The sequence below is a fragment of the Trachemys scripta genome, chromosome 1 (genome assembly GCF_013100865.1).
Source record: "Trachemys scripta elegans isolate TJP31775 chromosome 1, CAS_Tse_1.0, whole genome shotgun sequence".
Taxonomy (NCBI): domain Eukaryota; kingdom Metazoa; phylum Chordata; order Testudines; family Emydidae; genus Trachemys; species Trachemys scripta.
The window spans coordinates 92,330,471-92,350,812 of NC_048298.1; the positions used below are offsets into that span (position 1 = coordinate 92,330,471).

At 53.2% G+C, this 20,342-nt stretch overlaps 1 protein-coding gene across 1 annotated transcript in view; it reads right to left on the reverse strand.

Annotated features, from left to right (window-relative positions):
* CYTH4 (cytohesin 4) overlaps positions 1–19,424 on the reverse strand; it is a 36,253-nt gene extending 16,829 nt beyond the window's left edge. The window contains exons 1-7 of the mRNA XM_034777197.1: positions 19,275–19,424; positions 11,093–11,175; positions 7,096–7,160; positions 6,524–6,590; positions 4,264–4,382; positions 3,669–3,749; positions 2,542–2,654 (exon numbers count right to left, since the gene is read on the reverse strand). Of these exons, the coding sequence (XP_034633088.1) occupies positions 2,542–2,654; positions 3,669–3,749; positions 4,264–4,382; positions 6,524–6,590; positions 7,096–7,160; positions 11,093–11,175; positions 19,275–19,293 (547 nt within the window). The 5' untranslated portion in view covers positions 19,294–19,424. The remainder of the gene's footprint in view (positions 1–2,541; positions 2,655–3,668; positions 3,750–4,263; positions 4,383–6,523; positions 6,591–7,095; positions 7,161–11,092; positions 11,176–19,274) is intronic.
* Between the last annotated feature and the right edge of the window lie 918 nt (positions 19,425–20,342).

The following is a 20,342-nucleotide window of genomic DNA, read 5'->3' on the forward strand; positions in this document are numbered from 1 at the left end:
AGCATCGCCACGCCAGACACCCCTGCAGGGGGAACCGTGCCCCTGGGGTTCTGGGGGGAGGTGGGTGGGAGGTTTCCCTGTTCCCATTGAGGCTCTAGAAACGGTTCCCCCTGCAGTGGGAGGAGGCTGTCTCCCTTTGCTGTCCCTCGGATTGCCTGTTCCTTTGGGCTCCAGTACTGAGCGCTTGGATCCCATGGAGCCCTTGGAAAGCGGGGGAGGGTGCACACCCCACTGGGGTCTGATGGCTGGTACACGGGGCCTGTCAAGGGCCAGCATCGTGCGTGTGGAGGGAACACAAGTCCCAGGTGGAGGGGGTGACATTTATTTGCCTCCTTAACCTTGCACCATTATGTGACGGCGCTGATTTAAGACAGGTGGCTGTCGATGCTCATAGACATTACGGTCAGAAGGGACCATTGTGATCACGAGTGGTTCTCAACTTGCGGCCATCAGCACACAGCTGTGGGTCATGTGACATCCTCAGGGCCATACAGATAGTATTGGATGCGGCCCACAATGGTAAATCGGTTGAGAACCACTGTCTGACCTCCGGCACAGATGCTGATTTAGGACAGCGGCGGGAGGACACAGTCACCGGGACACAGTTTTTGTGCCCATCACAACCCACATGAAATGCTGGAACGTGAAGCATGACAGGTGGGAACTAGGAATACATGGACAGAGGGGTGGCCTGGGCCTATCATTCCAGAGAGTGGAGCTGTGGGCCGGAGACACAAGCCTGATGGTGGTGACAGGCTTTTTCGCTGCTGGGACAGGATGGTTGGGTTGGCATTACAATGTATCTGAGTGCAGATCACTGACAGCACTGCCACTGTTAGATGACCAGGAGCCACTATCCTAAGGTGTCAGGTGCTGATAGGGCTTCTGGAGCCAACTGCCTGAAGAGGGACAGTGATGATGGAGTGTGACACGAGGGGAAAGGAAGGAGAGTGGCAAGAAGGAGGAGAAGAGGAAATTGGCCAGGGGAAAGAAGGAAGAAGAGATCAGAGATAACGGGGAGGAAAAGGGAAATCAAGACAACAAGCGGCAACTCCTTTTGTAGGTAAGAGACTAGAAACTTGGGCTAGATCATAGAATCATAGAAGATTAGGTTTGGAAGAGACCTCAGGAGATCATCTAGTCCAACCCCCTGCTCAAAGCAGGACAAACACCAACTAAAGCATCCCAGTCAGGGTTTTGTCAAGCTGGGCCTTAAAAACCTCTAAGGATGGAGATTCCACCACCTCCCTAGGTAACCCATTCCAGTGCTTCACTGCCCTCCTAGTGAAATAGTGTTTCCTAATATCCAACCTAGACCTCCCGCACTGCAACTTGAGACCATTGCTCCTTGTTCTGTCATCTGGTACCACTGAGAACAGCCGAGCTCCATCCTCTTTGGAACCCCCTTTCAGGTAGTTGAAGCAGGGCCGGCTCTAGTGTTTTTGACACCCCAAGCACACACCAAAAAAAAAAAAAAAAAAAAGCCGTGATTGGCAGCAATTCGGAGGCAGGTCCTTCGCTCCGAGAGGGAGTGACAGCCCCACCGCCGAATTGCCGCCGAACAGCTGGACCTGCCGCCCCCCTCTTCATTGGCCGCCCCAGGCACCTGCTTGCTACGCTGGTGCCTGGAGCCGGCCCTGAGTTGAAGGCTGCTATCAAATCCCCCCTCACTCTTCTCTTCTGCAGAATAAATAACCCCAGTTCCCTCAGCCTCTCCTCATAAGTCATGTGCCCCAGCCCCCTAAACATTTTCATTGCCTTCTACTGGACTCTCTCCAATTTGTCCACATCCTTTCTGTAGTGGGGGGGCCCAAAACTGAACACAATACTCCAGATGTGGCCTGACCAGTGCCGAATAGAGGGGAATAATCACTTCCCTCAATCTACTAATGCAGCCCAATATGTGGTTAGCCTTCTTGGCAACAAGGGCACACTGTTGACTCATATCCAGCTTCTCATTCACTGTAATCCCCTTGTCCTTTTCTGCAGAACTGCCACTTAACCAGTCGGTCCCCAGGCTGTAGCAGTGCATGGGATTCTTCCGTCCTAAGTGCAGGACTCTGCACTTGTCCTTGTTGAACCTCATCAGATTTCTTTTGGCCCAATCCTCCAATTTGTCTAGGTCACTCTGGACCCTATCCCTACCTCCAATGTATCTACCACTCCCCCCAGCTTAGTGTCATCCACGAACTTGCTAAGGGTGAAATCCATCCCACCATCCAGATCATTAATGATCCCCAGCTGGGGTCAATCCATGTAGACTCCACTGGCTTTCCCGCAGTTGAGTGGGTTCACACCAGCTGTGGACATGGCCCAGTGGGTTTCTGTCAGTGAATGGAGATCAGCATTGTCCCTTGTCTCTAGAAAAACCACCTACAGGTAGGAACTGGCAGAAGTGATATGGGACCAGGGCCAAATCACCTGACCTAAGGGAAGCTAAAGCTGGAGGTGCTGCCTCTACTGTTCAAACACTACATTTTGTGAGTGGTGGATCATGCAAACATCTGGCAGCTCATTCCCACTCCCCTCCTCTGCAGCTACCTGTCGACTGGAAGACTCCTGGGTTACACTGGCAGTACCAGTTGGCGAAGGCCTCCATCATCCGATCAATCTTCTGGGCCTCCCCGGGCAGCCGGAAGCTCCACAGGAACTGTCTGCAAGGACACCGGGCCCGTGGGCGAGTCATGCAATGGCCAGGCAGGCTTCATGCCCCTAATGCCCAGGGGTGCCCTCCTTCCTCCCATGGACATGCAGGTGTCCTCCCTCCACACAGGGAAGGCAACAGGACGTCCTTATGTGTAACAGGGGCCCCTTTCTTCCCAAGACGGGTGCAATGGGACACCCAGCCTAGGACCCAGGCAGCTTTCCCCTCAGCACCCAATGAGACACCCAGCCTGGGAAACAGGGAACCCTCCCTCAGCTCCTAGGGCAACAACTAGACACCGTCCCTCAGAAACGGGGCCCTCCCCCAAAACAAGAGAGCAGGACAGGACACCTGCTCCAGAGCCCCGGGCCTCTCTGCCCACCACATGGGCGTCCAGCACGATGCTCTCTTAGCAAACGGGGACCCCTCTCCCCAGTGCACAGCCTCAAACGAGATGCCTCCCCCAAGGACACAGGCTCCCTCTGCTGCTAGTGCACAAGAGCCTGACAAGAAGCCCGCATGGGCAATGTGAGAGCTCAATGAGATGCCCTTGAAACGGGGTGGGAGGGTGTGTCCCTCTCCCACAGCACACGGACACTACCCACGTGGACACCTCTGGAAATAGCAGGTCCTCTCCCCCCCATGCTGGGACACCCCAGGAGGAAGAAGGGGGGCCAACCTATGAAAGAGAGGATGCACTCCTATGACATATAGGTGATTCTTCCCTAACACGGAACTGCAGCAAGATGCCCCCCAGGGAAATGGGGGTCACGCTCCCCAACGCACCGCACTGCAATGGCACACCGCCCTGGGAAGTGGCTTCCCTGCATTGGTGCAGTCGGACACCCAAGTATGAAAATGGGGGCGGGGGTCCCCTCCCAGATGAATGCTTGGGAAGCTCTGTCCTGGCTCTGAGCTGTCTCCCTAGCCCCGTGCCCTCTGGCATGCGTTCACTTGCCTTTTTCAGCCAGGCTGAGCACCCACTCCCAGGCCTCTGCTGCGCTCTGTCCGGATGCTCACTCACCTTAGTGCCTGCACCAGGTTGAGGTTGGCGAACGGGTGGCATTCCACAAAGGCCTGAAGGATCTGCAGGTTCACTGGGTCCCTGGTAGAGGAAACAGGGCCGAGTGGGAGGGTGTGGGGAGAGAAGGAGACTGTGACTCGGTGCTTTATGATGCAGCCTTACTATGTGACCTAGAGCAGAGCTGGGCTCAGACCCCTCAGAGCTTTGATTCCCCCAGGAACATCTCTGCACACGCCCTCTCCCTGCTTTTCAAATCTAGCTCCCTTTCCCCCCATGAAAAGACACCAGGACCTTTGGCAACGTTGTTACACTGATGCCTTGTCTGCACCGGGGGTTCGCCCCAAGTACAGCCATCAGCAACCAGTGCAGCTGCCCCAGTGCTAACCCCTTGCACCTGCAGGGTAACCAGCCGGAAGCGGAGCTAGACACGACTTATCTCCCTTTCAAGCAGGGCCGAGCTCCCCCAGTGCAAGTAGCAGCTCTGCCTGTCTATGCTAGGGGCTGCTACAGTTCAGCTACACTGGCGGCTGAAATTGGGTCTAACCCCCACTGTAGACAAGGCCTAAGAGAGTTAGATCAGCTAGGGGAGGCTCACCTCTCTCCCAGGTAATCCCCGATGGCTGTCTTGTTCAGGCCTTCTCCCTTGTAGAGGAACCTGGCGATCTCTCGCAAGTCTGAGGTCAGCACCTTGTGCTCGGTCAAGTACTGGATCCCCTGGGGGAAGAGCACACCCAGGCTATGAGTGAGGACGTTCTGGGGGGCCAGGGAAGGGCAATTTAATGGGGGTCCAGCCCGACCATCTCGGGACATCATGTTTCCCCAGCTCTGCAGGCCTCCTCCCAAATCCAGCTACTCCCCCTGCCCCTCGGACCGCAGCTGGGGAGCACACAGCCAGACTTGCCATCTTAATCCCTCCCCTCATGTTCCACAAAGGAGCTAATGCTGTACCTATCCTGGTCTGGCCCGGGACACCTACTGTCGGGGAGCTGCCAGGTTCCTGAGCAGAGCTGTGCGGAGAACAGAAATTCCGTTTCAAGCAGGATTTTGCGATTTCAAAGTTTTCTTTGTTTCGATCCAACGGAACCCGAAAATTTCAAAATTCTCCACGGAAGAAAATGACACCTCTCCCTCTCCCCCCAAATTCATTTTGGGTTGAGCAAAATGTTTTGTGCCCACAAAACTGGTTTGGTTCCGTTCTGACTTTTTTAAAAAAGGCATATTCTATTATAATGTACAGCGTCGTGCACAGTTTAAAACATTCCGAAAGGAAACATCTTTTTGAAAGGAAACATGGAAACGTTTCATTCTGAATGTGTCCAAATGGGGTGTTTCAACACTATCAGAACTCCCCTCCCTTCCCCCCACTACGCCTTTTTTTTCTCTGAAGCAGAATTTCGATGAAATCGACATGATTTTGTGATGCGTTTTGATTTCAACAGAGCTGTGTTTTCCAATGGAAAATAGCTCCCTCTAAGTTTTTCCAACCAGCTCTATCCCAAAGTCACACCCACTGCCCTCCTCCCGCCCCACCACCCCTGGGCGGAGTCTGCACTCTCAATGGGTGCAACCCCCTCTGCGCACAGGGACCAGCACAAAGACCAGGCATCACTAAAGTCCCACTTAGGGCCTCAAAACAGGGCTTGATTTAACTCTACATAAGAGACTGCAAGGGGCCGGATTGCCAGGTGGGATGTAAATAGAAAGAAGTCCTAATGCTGGTTTGCTGATGCTCTGGAGTGAATGTCACCCAGACTGTTCTCCCCCTTTGGTGGGCTGGTGGGTATTGCCAGCAGTTGCTGCGATGGTACTGAAGTGCAGAGGCAGTGCTAGCCCACTGGGGGCCCTAAGCAGGAATATCCTCCCCCTCACCACATACAACACATAATAAAAAGGGAATGCGGGGCCCCCTGGAGCTGCTCGGGGCCCTAAGCAATTGCTTAGTCTGCCTAGCACCGGCTCGGCTGGAGGGTCCTCTTTTGCGAGCCAGTGGGAGGGGGCGGAGGCGTGATGGAAAGTTGGTCAGAGCAGCAGCAGTTGAGCCGGAGCCAGTGAGACGGTTGCTGTGGTTAAAATGATGGGGGCTGATATTACTGTTGTAGCTTGTGGTTTTCTTTGCTTAGCACAGACTGAGTGGTCCAGCAGAGTGGGGGAGGGGAGAGAAAGCGGCTCTTAGGTCTCTTGTTATTCATATTCACCTCTGCCTTTACATCCTGCTCTGAGTCTCCTGCTAGTGGGGCGGGTTGCACTGGAGGGTGGGGGGAGTTATCCAGCGGGTGGGACACCCGGACTTGCTTTGCAGACTCTTGTTTCCAAGCCAGCAGCAGGGGCGGCCTGGGTTGGCCAGGCCTGCTCTGAGTGCAAGAAAGCCTCACATCCTGTCGGGTGACCTCCCTCCTTACCCAGGCAACCCAGGAATAGGTTTTAGAGAAATCTATATCAAACCTCAGCTGACGGGGGTGAGAGAGCCTGGGCTGGGGACTCTCCGGATTTGTGCTCCCTTGACAGACAGAAGAGTTAGTGGTTGGATTAAGTCTGGCCCTGTCTCTCCTCCTTCCATTTCTCTTCTGCTTTGGGGGTGCTTTGATTGACACGTGTCAGCACAATGTGTCATGGGGAGGCACCATTGCTCAGAGCTCTCAGAAGATATCGTGGCGTGGAGCGTTGCCTGACAGTGCTCTGTCGGGCTGAGAAACCAGCCTCCCCCACCCCGTTGTCAGTTCCTGGGGCCCACCCCGCGTGTGTCTGCCCCAATGGCAGAATGAATGTCTTTGGGGTGGGTAACTCGCATCTGATCTGTAGTAAAGAGGGGTCCATATGGGATGCCAACAAGTGGCAATCAGAACAGTACACCTTACCTTTGTAGGGTCCATGTTGAATTTCTTCCGGCCCACGCACAGATCTTTGTCCCTCTGGACCATTTTGCTGCAGATGCAAAGGTGGAGAATCAAGCCTGGCACAAAGAGAAGCGGCCGGCCGTATTCCCCTCCAGGGTGGGGCAGGAGGGGGGCTGAGTTCCCAACAGGAGTTTCCTGATCTCAGCTCTGGCTTGCTCCAGGGCCGAGAAGAGAAGCCACTCACCCGCCTGCCTGTGCCCATCCTAAGGCAGGGGGTGTTAACCCCCATGGAGCCTGGAATCACTCAAGGGGCTGGTGTTTTACTGAACTCACTGCTCTCTAGTAAAGAGAAATCTCATGAGAGAGAGAGTGCGCAAGCCAGCTGTCTCCATCATTTCCCTTGTGCCCAGAAAGATTCCCCTCTCCTGGGACATGAGCCAACCCCCACTGATGTCAATGGAAAGGCTCCAGCTAGGGCATTAAAGCAGGCCCCTGGTTCCTTCTCCACCCTGTAGAAGAGCCGTGCCACCTATGCACCAAAGGAACAACCATGCAATCGCCACCTCCCTGCAGGCACATGGCTGGGTCCTCACCTCTCTTCTGCGCTTTGGAAGCAATCTATCTCCGCAAACACTTGCGCAATCTCCACCTTCAGCTTCTGTGGGAGGAAGAGACAGGGGTGAGAGCGAGCCAAGGGATGGGAGAGAGACCAGATGTCTCACCTCACCTCTGGGCGACTGCCAAGACCTGCTGGCATGGGCAGGGCCAGCCCAGTTCACTGGCCATTGTAATGGGACCAGGCAGGGTGTCTTATCAAAAAGGGCGCTGATCTCAGGTCGCCTTCTCCACCCATGCTGGACGCTGGCTGAAGGCGGGGGTGGGGAGCAAATGTTCTGAAAAATCGAGTGCAGACCGAGCCAGGGAGCAGGAGAACAGGGACCCATGTCTGTGCCCACTCTGGAATGGATCCTGGGTGCTGCGCCGTGCCCCTTTCCCTGCTGTAGCCCAGCCGTGCAGCTGGGAAAGGTGTGCAGAGAGGCAGTGGAACCAGCTACCAAGCAGGGGGAGTCACCTGGGGCTTGGGTGTGCTGATCCTGTATCGGGGGAGCTGCTTGTGCCCCTGCCATTCAGCAGTTGCCGCACAGACTGATGAGCTGGTGGGGCTGCTCCTCGTTATATTCTATCATTTAAACATGGAATTCAGCTCCTTTGGACACCTGGTAGTTCCCGGCCCCTAATCGGCTGCCTCTGGGTTACAAAGGGAGCCAAGTTCTTGGGGTTCTCTCCATGCCTCTGTTTCCCCTCCCACCCTTTGCCCAGTGAGTTGATTTAGATTTTAAGCCCTTCAGGGCAGGGACTGTCCCTGAGAACATGTTTGTACAGCACCTAGCACAACAGAGCCCTGAGCTTGGCTACTGTGATACAAATGGTTTACTGTTATTATTCCTATTTCTTGGCACTATCCTTCAGCTGCTCAATAGGCAATTTGAGATCTCCCAGCTGTTTAACCCCAGTGATAATGCACCAAGACTGCTGAAGAAATTCCCCAGGGGATGAATCTCCATCCTGGGATCCTGTTACCTAAGCACCTCCTGCCCCAGTGGGCAGTGACTGGTTACCAACCAGCTTTGGGAAGACGATTGATTCAGACTATTGGCCCATCTAGTCCAGTATCTTGTCTCCTGCCATACTGGGTCAGCCCTCTGGTCCATCTACTCAGGTTTCCTGCCTCCTACGTTGGCAGTGGGACGGCAAACAAACAATGCACATGGACAGTTGTGCAAAGCTGTACCTGGAAGGGGGGAGGGGGCTTGCATTCCTGACTCTAGGGCAATCACTTCACACCACGAAGCACGAGATGGGATTATTTATCTGGTAGCACTTGGCGTAACCTTCTGTCCTAGTCAAGGCACTTGTCACCTGCGCATCTGGGCACCTGCAGATCGTGGGCCAGCTCCTCAGCTGATGCAAATCAACATAGTGCCATCGAGCTGGCTCAATAAGCTCTTCAGGGTGTGATGCTGGCAGGCCAAGTGCCAGGTCATGGCAAGGCCCCTAGGCCTCACGGAACACTGACAAATGCATAGCTGGAAACCAGTCTGGCTCACTTGGGTATTAGTATTGTTAAAATGGGTATTAGATTTAGAGAGATGTGTTTGGACTTTATGGAACGCTTGTGAGTTGCCGCATGCATTAATCTCACTGGCAATATCTGTACCGCAAGCTATAAGCTAATTTTTAAGTGTTTGCTATGAAACTGGAAAGCCCCACAGTCAGAAAAGAAGCATTACCAAGCGTGAAATACTAGTTTATCACAAGAGGTGTCATCTCCTGCTCAACAGAAGAAGGCCCATAGACACCAGATAAACCACCGTGGAACATCAGTGGACAAAAGACTTTGCTGATTGTTCCCCCCACACCCATGAAGAGGGGACCTGCACAAACCCTCATCCCATCCCAGTTTGAACTCTGGGGGAAGGGAATAAAAATCCCTGACCAGAAGGATCTGTATCACTGTGCTGCTTGGAATTTGGAGAGGGCAGTATTTCTAAGCATAAGCAAGGGATCCCCAACGTGCTTAGCTGGATTAACCCTAAGGACAGCTAGTGCTTGAACATTACAGCAGCTTCTATTTTTGAAACCTACGATGGTAACTCATGTGGGTGTGTGTGTTTACCTGCTTTAGCCTTGTCATACCTCCCTTATTTCTTTTTCCTAATTAATAAACCTTTAGTTAGTTTAATATAGGTAGGGCCCTACCAAATTCACAGTCTATTGTGGTCAATTTCACAGCCAGAGGGTTTTTAAATGGGTCAATTTCACAATTTCAGATGTTTACATCTGAAATTTCAGGGTTTGTAACCAGGGGGGTCCCCACCCAAAATGGGATCATGGGGGATGAGAGGGGTTGCAAAGTTGTAGGTGGGTCCCAAGATGGCCACCTTCACTTCTGTGCTACCTTCAGAGCTGGGCTCTGAAGGCAGCACCCTCCCAGCTTCCTGCAGTTAGAGGTTCCCAGAGGTGGAGGTGGGTAGGATCTCCCCCAATGCTGCTGGGAGTGCCCCAGCTGGGGGCTCCTAGCTGCTAGTCCATGCCAGGGACAGATTAAGGCAGGGGCCCCTGGCCAATCTGTGGGCCCACCAGGAAAAATGGTTGCCCCAGCCCTGGAAGAAGTGCCAGGGCAGAAGCCCCTACCAGGTCACCCCGAGTCCCGGCAGGAGCCGCAGAGGAAGAAGCCTGGAGCCTAGGTGCCCCGACTGCAGATGCAGGGCTGAAGGCTCGAGCCCAGACTGCCCCAAGCTCCAGCTGGAGTGGGGGGGGGGGTGTGGAAGCCCAGGGCCCAGGTTGCTCCAGCTGCAGCCGCTGTGAGCGAAAGCTCCCAGCCTGGCAGGAGCCACTGTGGGAGGAAGCCTCAAGCTTGGCGCCTGGTGCTGCGGCAGGACCCGTGGCCGGGGGGGTGGGGTGGGGGATGGAAGGCCTGGAGCCCAGCTCCCAGGCTGCTGCACTGCAGAAGGGAGGGTGTACCACCCTCATTTCTGTGCTGCTTCTGGAGGTGGGTCAGATTTCCCCACCAAGAGCAGCTGTGCAGGGGAAGGACAACTCCTGTCCCTCCCCAGTGCGGCCGGACTAACAGTTAAGGGCCCTGGGCTCCTAGCAGCAGTGGAGATCAGTTTTCTTGGGGGAGGGCTGATTCCATGGGCCATGACACGTTTTTCATGGCCATGAAATTGGTAGGGCCCTAAATATAGGATTGGCTAAAAGCATTGTCTTTGGTATTGGATTTAAGGTACAAATGACCTGGGGTAAGTAACTGGTCCTTTGGAACTGGGAATAACCTGAATATTGTGATTTTTGGTGTAAGGGACCATCTGTCACAAAGGCAGGCTTGCCTGGGTGGCAAGATAGACTGAAGTGCCCAAGAGGACTGTCTGTGACTCCGTGTTAAGGCTGTTATAGTGCCTGTGGAATTCACACTTGATGGGTGGTTAAATCTAATGATAAAAACACACAACCAGTTTGGGGGTTGTGCCCTGGTTTGTAGCTGTCCTGAGGTTTCGTGAGCCACTCCAGAGAGCTTGACACAGGGCAGGGGCTAAGATGCCATGACAATGGGCATGGAATAGAACAGAAACGATCCGTTTTGGTTTTGTACACTGCCATGCACAGCTATGGTACTAGACAAGTAATACATGCTAATTAACCGTAACTCCACATATTGGGACAGCTGCTGTAATTTGGCATAGATCCATTCATGTCAACAAAGCTACCTCGATTTATCCCAGCTGAGGAGCTGGGTTTATAGTAATATGGCTCATAAAGTTTGCCAGCCTTTTCAAAATGTCCAGTTATAGTGTTTGCTTTGATGATCTCTTTCAACAGAGAGTTCCCCAGGCTGGATGCTGCTTATTGGTAGGACTGGTGCCATATGAACCTCAGCATTCCAGATCTGATGGTGCTTGGGAAAGTATCTCCTGCCAGGCCAGGGAACAATTCTAGATGGGATGGGATGTTTGTAAAGAGTTCCCCCAGAGAGCAGGTTCTGGGAAGATCTGCCTGTCCAGAGATGGGAAGAGGCGGGGTGGCCCATACCTGAATGTCCTCCAGGAGTGCCATCCTGTGCCGCTTGATGGTGTCTATTTCAGCCTCTTCAGCCTCGCTCAGATCAGATGACCCTGGAAATACCAAAGGGAAAATGAATGCCAGTGAGAATGGGAGCTGTCTCACAGCAAGCGGAGCCCCACAACATTGTAGGCAGGACAAAGCAACCCCTGCCATTCCAGTCCTGAGCTGCTCCTTCCCGTAACATTCTGCCATGGCACCTGCCTCCTGCCCTGCACCCTGCCCTCCTATTCCATTCCTGGGACCCAATCCCAGCTCTGCCAATGCTCCTCCTGACCCTGCAGCACCCCCTGACACACCAGTCCTGAGCACTACACCTCAATGCCAATGTCCCTCAGCCCTGATCTTGCAACAATCCCTCCCCCCCCCGTTTCACTCCCAGGACTCTCTCAAGCAGCAGTGTTCAATCTTGCCAAATTTTGTTTTGTGGTTTCTCATACAAACGAGCTTCTTTCACGAGCAAGATCAGGACAAATGAACTTGATAAAGCAGTGACCTAAATACAAAATCTAACCCAATCAAAAGCCATTGACTCGATCTCTCTCGGTCTCTCAGAAATTCAAGCTCTTCTATTAAATGCAGAAACAGATGCAAGAAACAAATGCAAATGGGACACAGAGAAATGGTTTAAGAGAGAGTCTAAGTTGATGCCATTTTGAGGGGAGGGAATTTGGGGGGTCATCTGAGGAAGAGGAGTGATGGGGCTGGGAAGATATTCCAATGACCACAGGCTAAACATAGGGCTGCTCTTGCTTCCTCTCTTCACAGGAAGACAAGTGATGACAGAGATGAGAAGACCACAGAATGATTCATAAAAGACCTAGAAGAAGAAATGGAGCAACAGCAGACCAGCTAAATACACTCCAGCCAGAGCGAGCATTCAGCAAGAATCAGAGGAGAAATAGGAAGCTGCAGCAGCAGAAACTGAGAGTCCATATCAGCGGTGAGGGAAGGCATGGAGTTCAGGGGAACCACAGATCAACCCACACGCACTGGCGTGTCGAGAGCTCTCACTCAGCCCCAGGCCAGGAGCTTCTCTGTAGGCAAACACCTTCCCTGCTCCTGCATCAGGTCAGTCCAGCAGGTATCCTGCTCCGTTAGTGCACACACCAAATGCCCTGGGCCTCCCGTGTCTGGGGGGAAAGGGGAAGTCTCACCAGCTGTCTTGGAAACTCTCTTAGTGTGCCTCGCATACACGGAACAATGTCTAAAAATAGGGTGGAAAAGGAGAAGGAATCAGCTGTGGCAGGGGAGAGAAAAGAGAAGGGGAAGAAAGAACAGTGATCTCAGAGCACAGGGGCTTGTTTCCTGCAGCTTCCCAGAAGAGGGAGGAATGGGGCAGCCCGATTAGAGTCTGATGCCCCCCAGTGCTGCTCACTGAACTCTACTGGGTTCCCTCCAGGCTTCACATGCCCTGGGGATGCCCAACACAGACAAAGGGGGCAGAGTCACTCCAAGCAGTAACCCTTACCCAGCTCCTGCAGACAGTTGTATACATGCACACAAATTGCCTTGACTGAGTTGAGGCCACTGAGACTGGGGACAGCTGCGTGGATGGGAGCTTGGAACCTAGGGCTGTGAAGGAGCATATCCCCCAACTCTGGAGGCAGCCTTGGTGGAGACCTAGGGGAAGCTGCATTGTCCAAGCCCCCATGCAACACAGGTAGGATGGGAAAATGCCTGCTCTCATAGACTCATAGATGCTAAGGCCAGAAGGCTAACCATCATGACCAGCTAATCTGATTTCCTGCCCACCACATGCCACAGAACCTCACCCACCCACTCCTGTAGTGGGCCCATGACCTCTGGCTGAGTTACTGAAGCCCTCAAATCTTGATTTAAAGATTTCAAATTACAGAGAATCCACCATTTACTCTAGTTCAACCCTGCAGGTGACCCGCGATGCACACTGCAGAGGAAGGTGAAACCCTCCCACGGGCTCTGCCAATCTGACCCAGAGGGAAAATTCTTTCCTGACCACAAATATGGTGATCACTTAGACCCTGAGCATGTGGGCAAGACCCACCAGCCAGACACCTGGGAGAGAATTCTCTGTAGAACTCAGAGCCGTCTCCCATCTAGTGTCCCATCACTAGCCATCGGAGAGATTTGCTAATAGCGGTCATGGATGGGCAATATGACATTGTAGGCAACCTCATCATACCATCCCCTCCATAAACTTATCAAGCTCAGTCTTAAAACCAGTTAGGGTGTTTGCTCCCACTCTGCCCTTGGAAGGCTGTTCCAGAACTTCACTCCTCTGATGGTTAGAAACCTTTGTCTAATTTCTAGCCTAAATTTATTGATAGCCAGTTTCTATCCATTTGTTCTTGTGCCAGCATGGGCCCTTAACTTAAATAGCTCCTCTCCCTCCCTGGTGTTTATCCCTGTGATCAGGGGCGGCTCTATGCTTTTTGCCACCCCAAGCACGGCAGTCAGGCGGCCTTTGGCGGCATGTCTGCGGGCGGTCCGCAGTCACGCGGATTCGGCGGCGTTTCTGCCGGTCTAGTGGCTTCGGCGTACCCGCCGCCGAATTGCCACCGAAACCGTGGGACCAGCAGACCTCCCACAGGCACGCCGCTGATGGCCGCCTGACTGCCGCCTTCACAGCGACCGGCAGGCCACCCCCCGCGGTTTGCCGCCCCAGGCACGCGCTTGCTGCACTGGTGCCTGGAGCCACCCCTGCCTGTGATGTATTTACAGGAAGCACTTTGTTAAGTTAAGCAAGTCAAGCTCCTTAAGTCTCCACTTGGGAGGCAGGTTCTCCATTCCTCTGATCATCCTAGTAGCCCTTCTCTGCACCAGTTTGAATCCATCTTTCTTAAACATAGGAGACCAGAATTGCACACACTATTCCAGATGAGGTCTCACCAGTGCCTTGTATAACGGTACTAACACTTGCCTATCTCTGCTGGAAACACCTCCCCTCATGCATCCTAGGGCTGCATTAGCAATCTGTGAGAACCGGACCTGCAGGCTCGACAAGTGAATTATGATGGCTTACTGCCTGGCAAACGGGCTGCCTAACTCCAATTCAAAATCCCAGCCCCAATCCTGTACCAAGTGCAGCTCAAAAGGGGAAAGGGGCAAAGGTGGCTTGATGTCACTTTTATGCCCCCTTATCCCAGGGTCAACAAGAGACCAGGCCAGCCCCTGGTGCAAGCAAGAGCAGCCTCAGGGCTGCTACAAACTTTGCCTGGGGCTGTTCAGGCAGCCGGGGAGCAGCGGAGGGACACGTATTCCCTAGCCTCGCCCCCAGCTATGCTCCATACCCTCACGGCTGTGGTGCTGTTATAGCTGATGGGCTGCATCACTGAGGGTATCTTCCACTGACCAGTGAAGCCGGCACTACGGCTGCTTTGCTTTGGTGAAACAGCTTAAAAGCATGTAGCGAGTACAAGGATCTGGCCCCCAGAGGACATCCACTGACCCACGTGGCCAAGCTGAGGCTGGAAATAACAGGGCTCCCTCTCCTTGCAAATGCTGCCAAACAGCCGAAGAAACAAATGAATTCCCTGCCTGCCTTGTTGATAGTGTTTATAAATAATTTGCACTTTCAAAAAAAAAAAAAAACCCCACCTGTCCTGACTGGAAGAGAAAAGGGTAGACAAATGTAAGGGGACTGTTGTCCCCTTACTAAAACTCAGTGGGGGTGTTTTGGTTGGCTAGCTCCCAGTACCAAAAGAAAGGGGAAAGGTCGATGGGAAATCAGGACCCTGAGACTGATAGTCCCCAGGAACAATCGGCAGAGGCCAATGCTCTAGGTCAGCCTGATTAGCCTGACTGATCTGTCAATCAGGGCGTCAGGAGGCCACAGGGATCCCGTCCTCCGTGTGAGCTGGAATTGCCAGGGTCAGACAGAGTGGGGCCAAGCTAAGGCGAAAGCGGGGGCCCAAGCTGAGCTGGGAGCAGAGCTGTGCCAGTCAGAGGGGCCAGAAAAACAGCCCAGGAAGCAGGTCAGAGCTGGGAGCAGAGTCACAGAAGCAGCCCACAGAGCCGACCTGTGCTGGGAGGAGAGCTGCAGCAACCAGAGCCCGAGGGGGCAGAGAAGCAGCAGCAGCCGTGCTGAGGCAGAGTGGAGCTGGAGCTGAGGCAGAGTGATGGAGCTGGAGCTGGGGCTGGGGCTGGAACTGTCCGGAGCCGGGTGTGGTAGCAGCTGGGGAGAGCAAGGGGGACCCTGGGCAGCAGGCCCAGCACAGGGAGACACCTCAGCCAAGAGGCTCTGCAGGCCAGACTTGGAGGGGGATCGCAACCCCAATGGGGCGGGGAAGATGCTGGGAAAAAGGGTCCTGCCACCTAGAGCCTGAGAGCGTGTGTCCACCGCCAGAGCAAGTGTCCAACCCGCAGCATCCCTGCAGCACAGCCAGGGCCTGAGAAGGAGCCTGGGACTTGTGAGGAACAGACTGAACTGCCCTGACATTCCAGAGCTGCTGGTTGTGACGTCCCCGTGCCACAGAGCGGGGTGACGTGTTTTCTTTTAACCTTTCCCATTTTTTCCTTATTTTTTAAAATTGATTGCTGTTTAATACATTGTATTTGCTTTGAACTGTATGTAATGATTAGTGGGGCAGGGAAGCATCCAGTGCAGAGAGAGCACCCCGGAGTGGGGACACCCTAGCCCCTGCCCTATGTGACCATGACAAGGTTGGGGGTCGAGCCCCCCAGGAATCCTGGGCCCAGACTTGTTGGGGTTACGAGGACTCTGCCATGGGGGAGAGTGGAAGGGGAGCCCTCAAGGTCAGGCAGGCCTCTAGGTAAAGGAAGTGGGAGTGAGGACACAGATCCTTTCGCTAGCCCATTTCACCGGGGTAATGTATAAGCCAGGAAAGTTCCCCACAATAGCAGGACCATTCCCCCGCTTACACAAGGATGAGGGCAGGGAGAAAGTGATGGACCGACTGAGTCAGACATGGAAGGGGAGACAAGGGGAATAAAGATGAGAGTGAGCAAGAAACGGGGCAGGTGGGTCAGATTTACAAAGGGATTTAGACACCTAAAGATGCAGAGCCGTGTCTAATGGGATTTTCAGAAGCACCTAAGCAGATGAGGTGCCTAACTCCAATTGGAAGTAACTTAATAAGTACGTGAATTTAATGTATGCGCCTCTCTTTCATTGTGCTTCCCTAGCAAGCATCCCAAACCTCTGCATTTTGGTAGCGGAGACACAAGATGGCTAGTTTGAGTCCTTTGTTGCCTGCTTTGGATTCTGTAGTTAAATAGGTGGGGAAAGGAGAGAAAATATCCTAAAATTCACCCTTTTGCCCACAAAATCCTGCCATGAGCCCGAATCGAGTGGTTTATTTGAAGAACTGCCCATTGAATCAATTGAATGGTTAAATTGGGGCAATTATTCTACTTAGATTATAAACTCATTGGGGCATGGGCCATCTTTTGGTTCAGTGTTTGTACAGCACCTAGCACAGTGGGGTCCTGGTCCATGCTTAGTGCTCCTAGGCACTGTGGTAATAAATAATAATAATGTGCATAGACTCCAGTGCAGGAAGCTGGCCTCTATTTTCCCAACAGCAGAGGAGGTTGACAGCAGCACAATGGTTCCCCGTTCTTTCATTCCCTGCTTTTATAGACAACGGAGCCTGAGAACTTGGGAAGGGAGAGTCCCAGTGGCTCTTTGCATTGGCCCACTCCAATACCTTAAAGATGAGCCTGGGCGTAGCACTGCGATCACAGGGTGAAGAAGGTCACATCTGGTACAGAGGACCCACCCAGAGTCTAGGCACCAGCTAAGTTCCACGTAAGCCCTATGTTGAGGACTTAACTGGGACATAAATGATGCATAGACCATGTATGGGCCCTCTGCCCAGGGGTAAAATTTCACCCACACTGAACAGGAATTAGTTAAGTCAAGTCCAATGCACCAGTGAGTCAGTGCCCTCAAAGGTTTCATCAACTCCTATCATCTCCCCAAGACAGGCTCAGACCTGTATTTTCAAAACCCACCTCCAGCGTGGATGGTGCAAATTTGGTGACCACACAGCACACATGCCAAATAATGAACACAATGATTTAACTAGCCAGACCCACCGAAAACCACATGCTGTAGCTAGGCATCTAAATGCATACCGCTGCAGACACGAACAACTGCACCTGCAATTTCCTCCCTCCATCAGTAATGGGTACAAAACTGTGCTGGCAATACTAGAAGCCAGGCTAAATGCAGGCTGCACAATACTCAGGCCTTTGGTCTACCTCGGTATGAGGCTGAGTTTACAGCCAATGAGAGGCAGTAGCAGACCCCAGAGCTCCTCACCTTCCTCCTCGCATGGATCCCTCTTCCAGCCTCACCACTGTTCTGATTCTGACATGATCATCTCACCACACTCCAGCCTATGAGCGCAGGCTCCACCGCCCAGCCCAGCCCATGGCCCTGCCGGTGTAGCTCTCTCCCACATAGGAACACACAAGATGAAGTCGCTCACCTCACCCCCCCTCCCAAGGGAAAAGGGTGGGAGTTGCCACCTTTCAGGCTCGCCCTGTCCATGGACTGTGAGGGAGGAGAGGAAGTAGAACATTTTCTCCACAGAAACAGACAATGGGCTTGGTTCCCCGGAGCTGGCCCAGAGAGGTGCAAATGGCATCCCCCAGCACCGGCAGGTGTCACTGCGCCCCAGTGGGATTCACTCCAGGCAGAGGACAAGGGAGTATTCACACCCCCACCCCTCCCTGGGGTCATGCTATGGGCTGGGCAACCTTAAACTGCAGAAGCTTCCTCACTGAAAGCTGCCTGAGGGACACACTCAATTGGGCAAACTCTTGGCCCTCTGACCACGCCTCCTCTCCAGGCAGCGCAGCTGACTTTTGAACCGGTGCCAGCCAGCTGTGTGTCCCCAGACGGGATGGGGTTGGGGGTGGGTACCTTTCACTGCTCCAAAGGCCTCAAGGCAGATTTCCTGCCAATGAAGACCCTTCCCCAAATGTCTGCCAGTGTCAAACCAAGCCCTAAGACCAATAGCTCAGCTCGTCAATAAAAATCATAGGCCTAAATATATCCATGTGAATCACAGAAATACAACGACTCCACTTAAGCTGCTCAGGGCAAGGACTTTTTGTTGTGTGTTTGTACCGCACCTAGCACTGTGGCCCCTGGTTTACAATTGGGGCCCCAGGCACTACTGCAGTACAAAGCAGAACAATATTAATAATGTCAACTAACCTACTGTGGCTATTAACAACATTAGAGCAACCATATTTTCGTGCTGGACAACCAATTTTGAGATCCACCTTTTCCTTGGACAATTGACCTTGCCATGGTGAGGCCAGCCAGGATCCCTTTCTCTGTCAGCTCCCCTCCTTGTTGCCCACCACTTACCAAACCAGGAAATAAGTTTTTATCTAGCTCATCGCCTCTCGGCTACTTCTGTCTTTCTAGCTTCTTTTGGAGTCGGTCGCGTTTCTGTGGTTCGCAGGGATATGTCCAGGCCTATGATTTTATTGCTGAGCTGAGTCTTTGGGCTCCCTCTCCCCCACCCCCCATTTCCAGCTGGTGGGGAGAGGGCAATAGCTGTGGGCCATTCCCTGTCTCCTCTGATTTACTGTGCCCCACAGGCCGTCATTTACAGCAGTGCCACGCACTGCCCAATCAGAACGCTGGGGGTTTACACACACTCACTTTGCACTAGCCCCAGCTGGAGCAGGGAAGTGAAGGCTTTCACAATTTCGCTCTTGAACTTGCAAGTCATGCTTTTGCACCTCTGTTCCTGTCACACCGAGGCTGCATCAAAGGAATCTGCTGTTTACAGTCAGAGCCCCATACACCTCTGATGCCCCAGGCTGGGCCTGGCATGCTCCATGCCTCCTTGTTATCTAGCTAGTCTGAGGGTCACTGACATGAGGGATTTAACCTTCCTCCTCAGAGATGTTGTGTCTGTACAAAGCTCAGTAACAGCTTGATCCTGGTCCCATTAATGTCAGTGGGACATCTGCAGGGAGCTGGATCAGGTCCTGAATAACTGGGAGGAATGGAGGGAGGTGAAAACAGCACAACACCTGAAAGCTATAAATCCCACCCAAAGCATCTGGGGAACTCCTCGTCTCCCCTTTCCTCCCCAGCACCCCACTCCAGCTGGTGACACTGCCCTGGCCGAGCCTAGTGGGTTAGCAACACTTGCAGCAACAAGACAGGAGAAAGACTTACCGGTGGGACAAATCTCCATCCTGAGACCTGCTGAAAGGACAATTCTTCCAACAGCCGTCAGTTTCTCTTTCCCCACTGCTCTTGTGAGTGCCTGCCACAATTAGCACTACTTCAATCTAAAAGTGTGTCAGCTGCATGGACTGCGTTGTTTAGAGGCTCCACCCCCATCTCCTTCCCATATTGCTCATATTGGTGACGGCAGTGATGAACTCATGTTTCTCAGAGCGTACAAACCCTTCTTGGTTACTTCCTAAAAATAAAACGGACCAAGCCACGAGCAAAAGCCATGCTGTTTTAACATGGGCAGCCATTCAGGTCTTTGCTGCGGGTGTTGGTCTCGAGATTCACTGTCATCTGGTTTGATCCAGCGTGCTCTGGGCAGAGAGGAAGAGGGAAGTTGGCAACTCAAAGAGCCAACTTGTTTAGTGGATGGTTTTGTGCTGGGAAACATTTACCCGCCCCCCCCCAGCCCCAAACCCTGCACTAAGCTCCCAAAAGAAATCAGCAATAGGTGGCGGGTGGGTGAGAATTCCAAAATCAGTGTGTGCTGGGTCCTGAACTGCCCCCTGCTGACAGTTGATGGACTTGTATCCAGACCAGGTTCCTTTCTCCCCATCCCACACTGGTCCCTTTTGGGCAGGCCCCTCACCAAGGATTGACTGGGCCATGGTGAGTGAGCTCCCCTCTCATCCCTAGAGTCGCTCCCTCCCTTGTGGAAGCCTTGTCCCGGCAGGGCAGTGGAGGGTACTTGCCCTGGCCCTGCCTGTGCTGTGTCTGTTCTGGAGAGTATAGGACTTTAACCACCGGGGCTGTCAGTGTCAAGCTCTCTCTTCCCCTCCCCCCAGCCCCGGAAAGCTGCACACTTCCCCTTGAGGTAATTGCACTTGGTTGCCACGTCTGTTGTCTATTGTACATGATTGCCCTGACATGCTCTGAGAGGGAAGGAGGGGAGGGCATTGTGCCCACAGGGGGAGCTCGAAGCTGGCATCAACATTCCGAGAGCCTCTTGCAGGGCAAGGGATTCACAGGGCCTTACACAGTTCATTGTAGAAGTGATCTGGTGGCCTG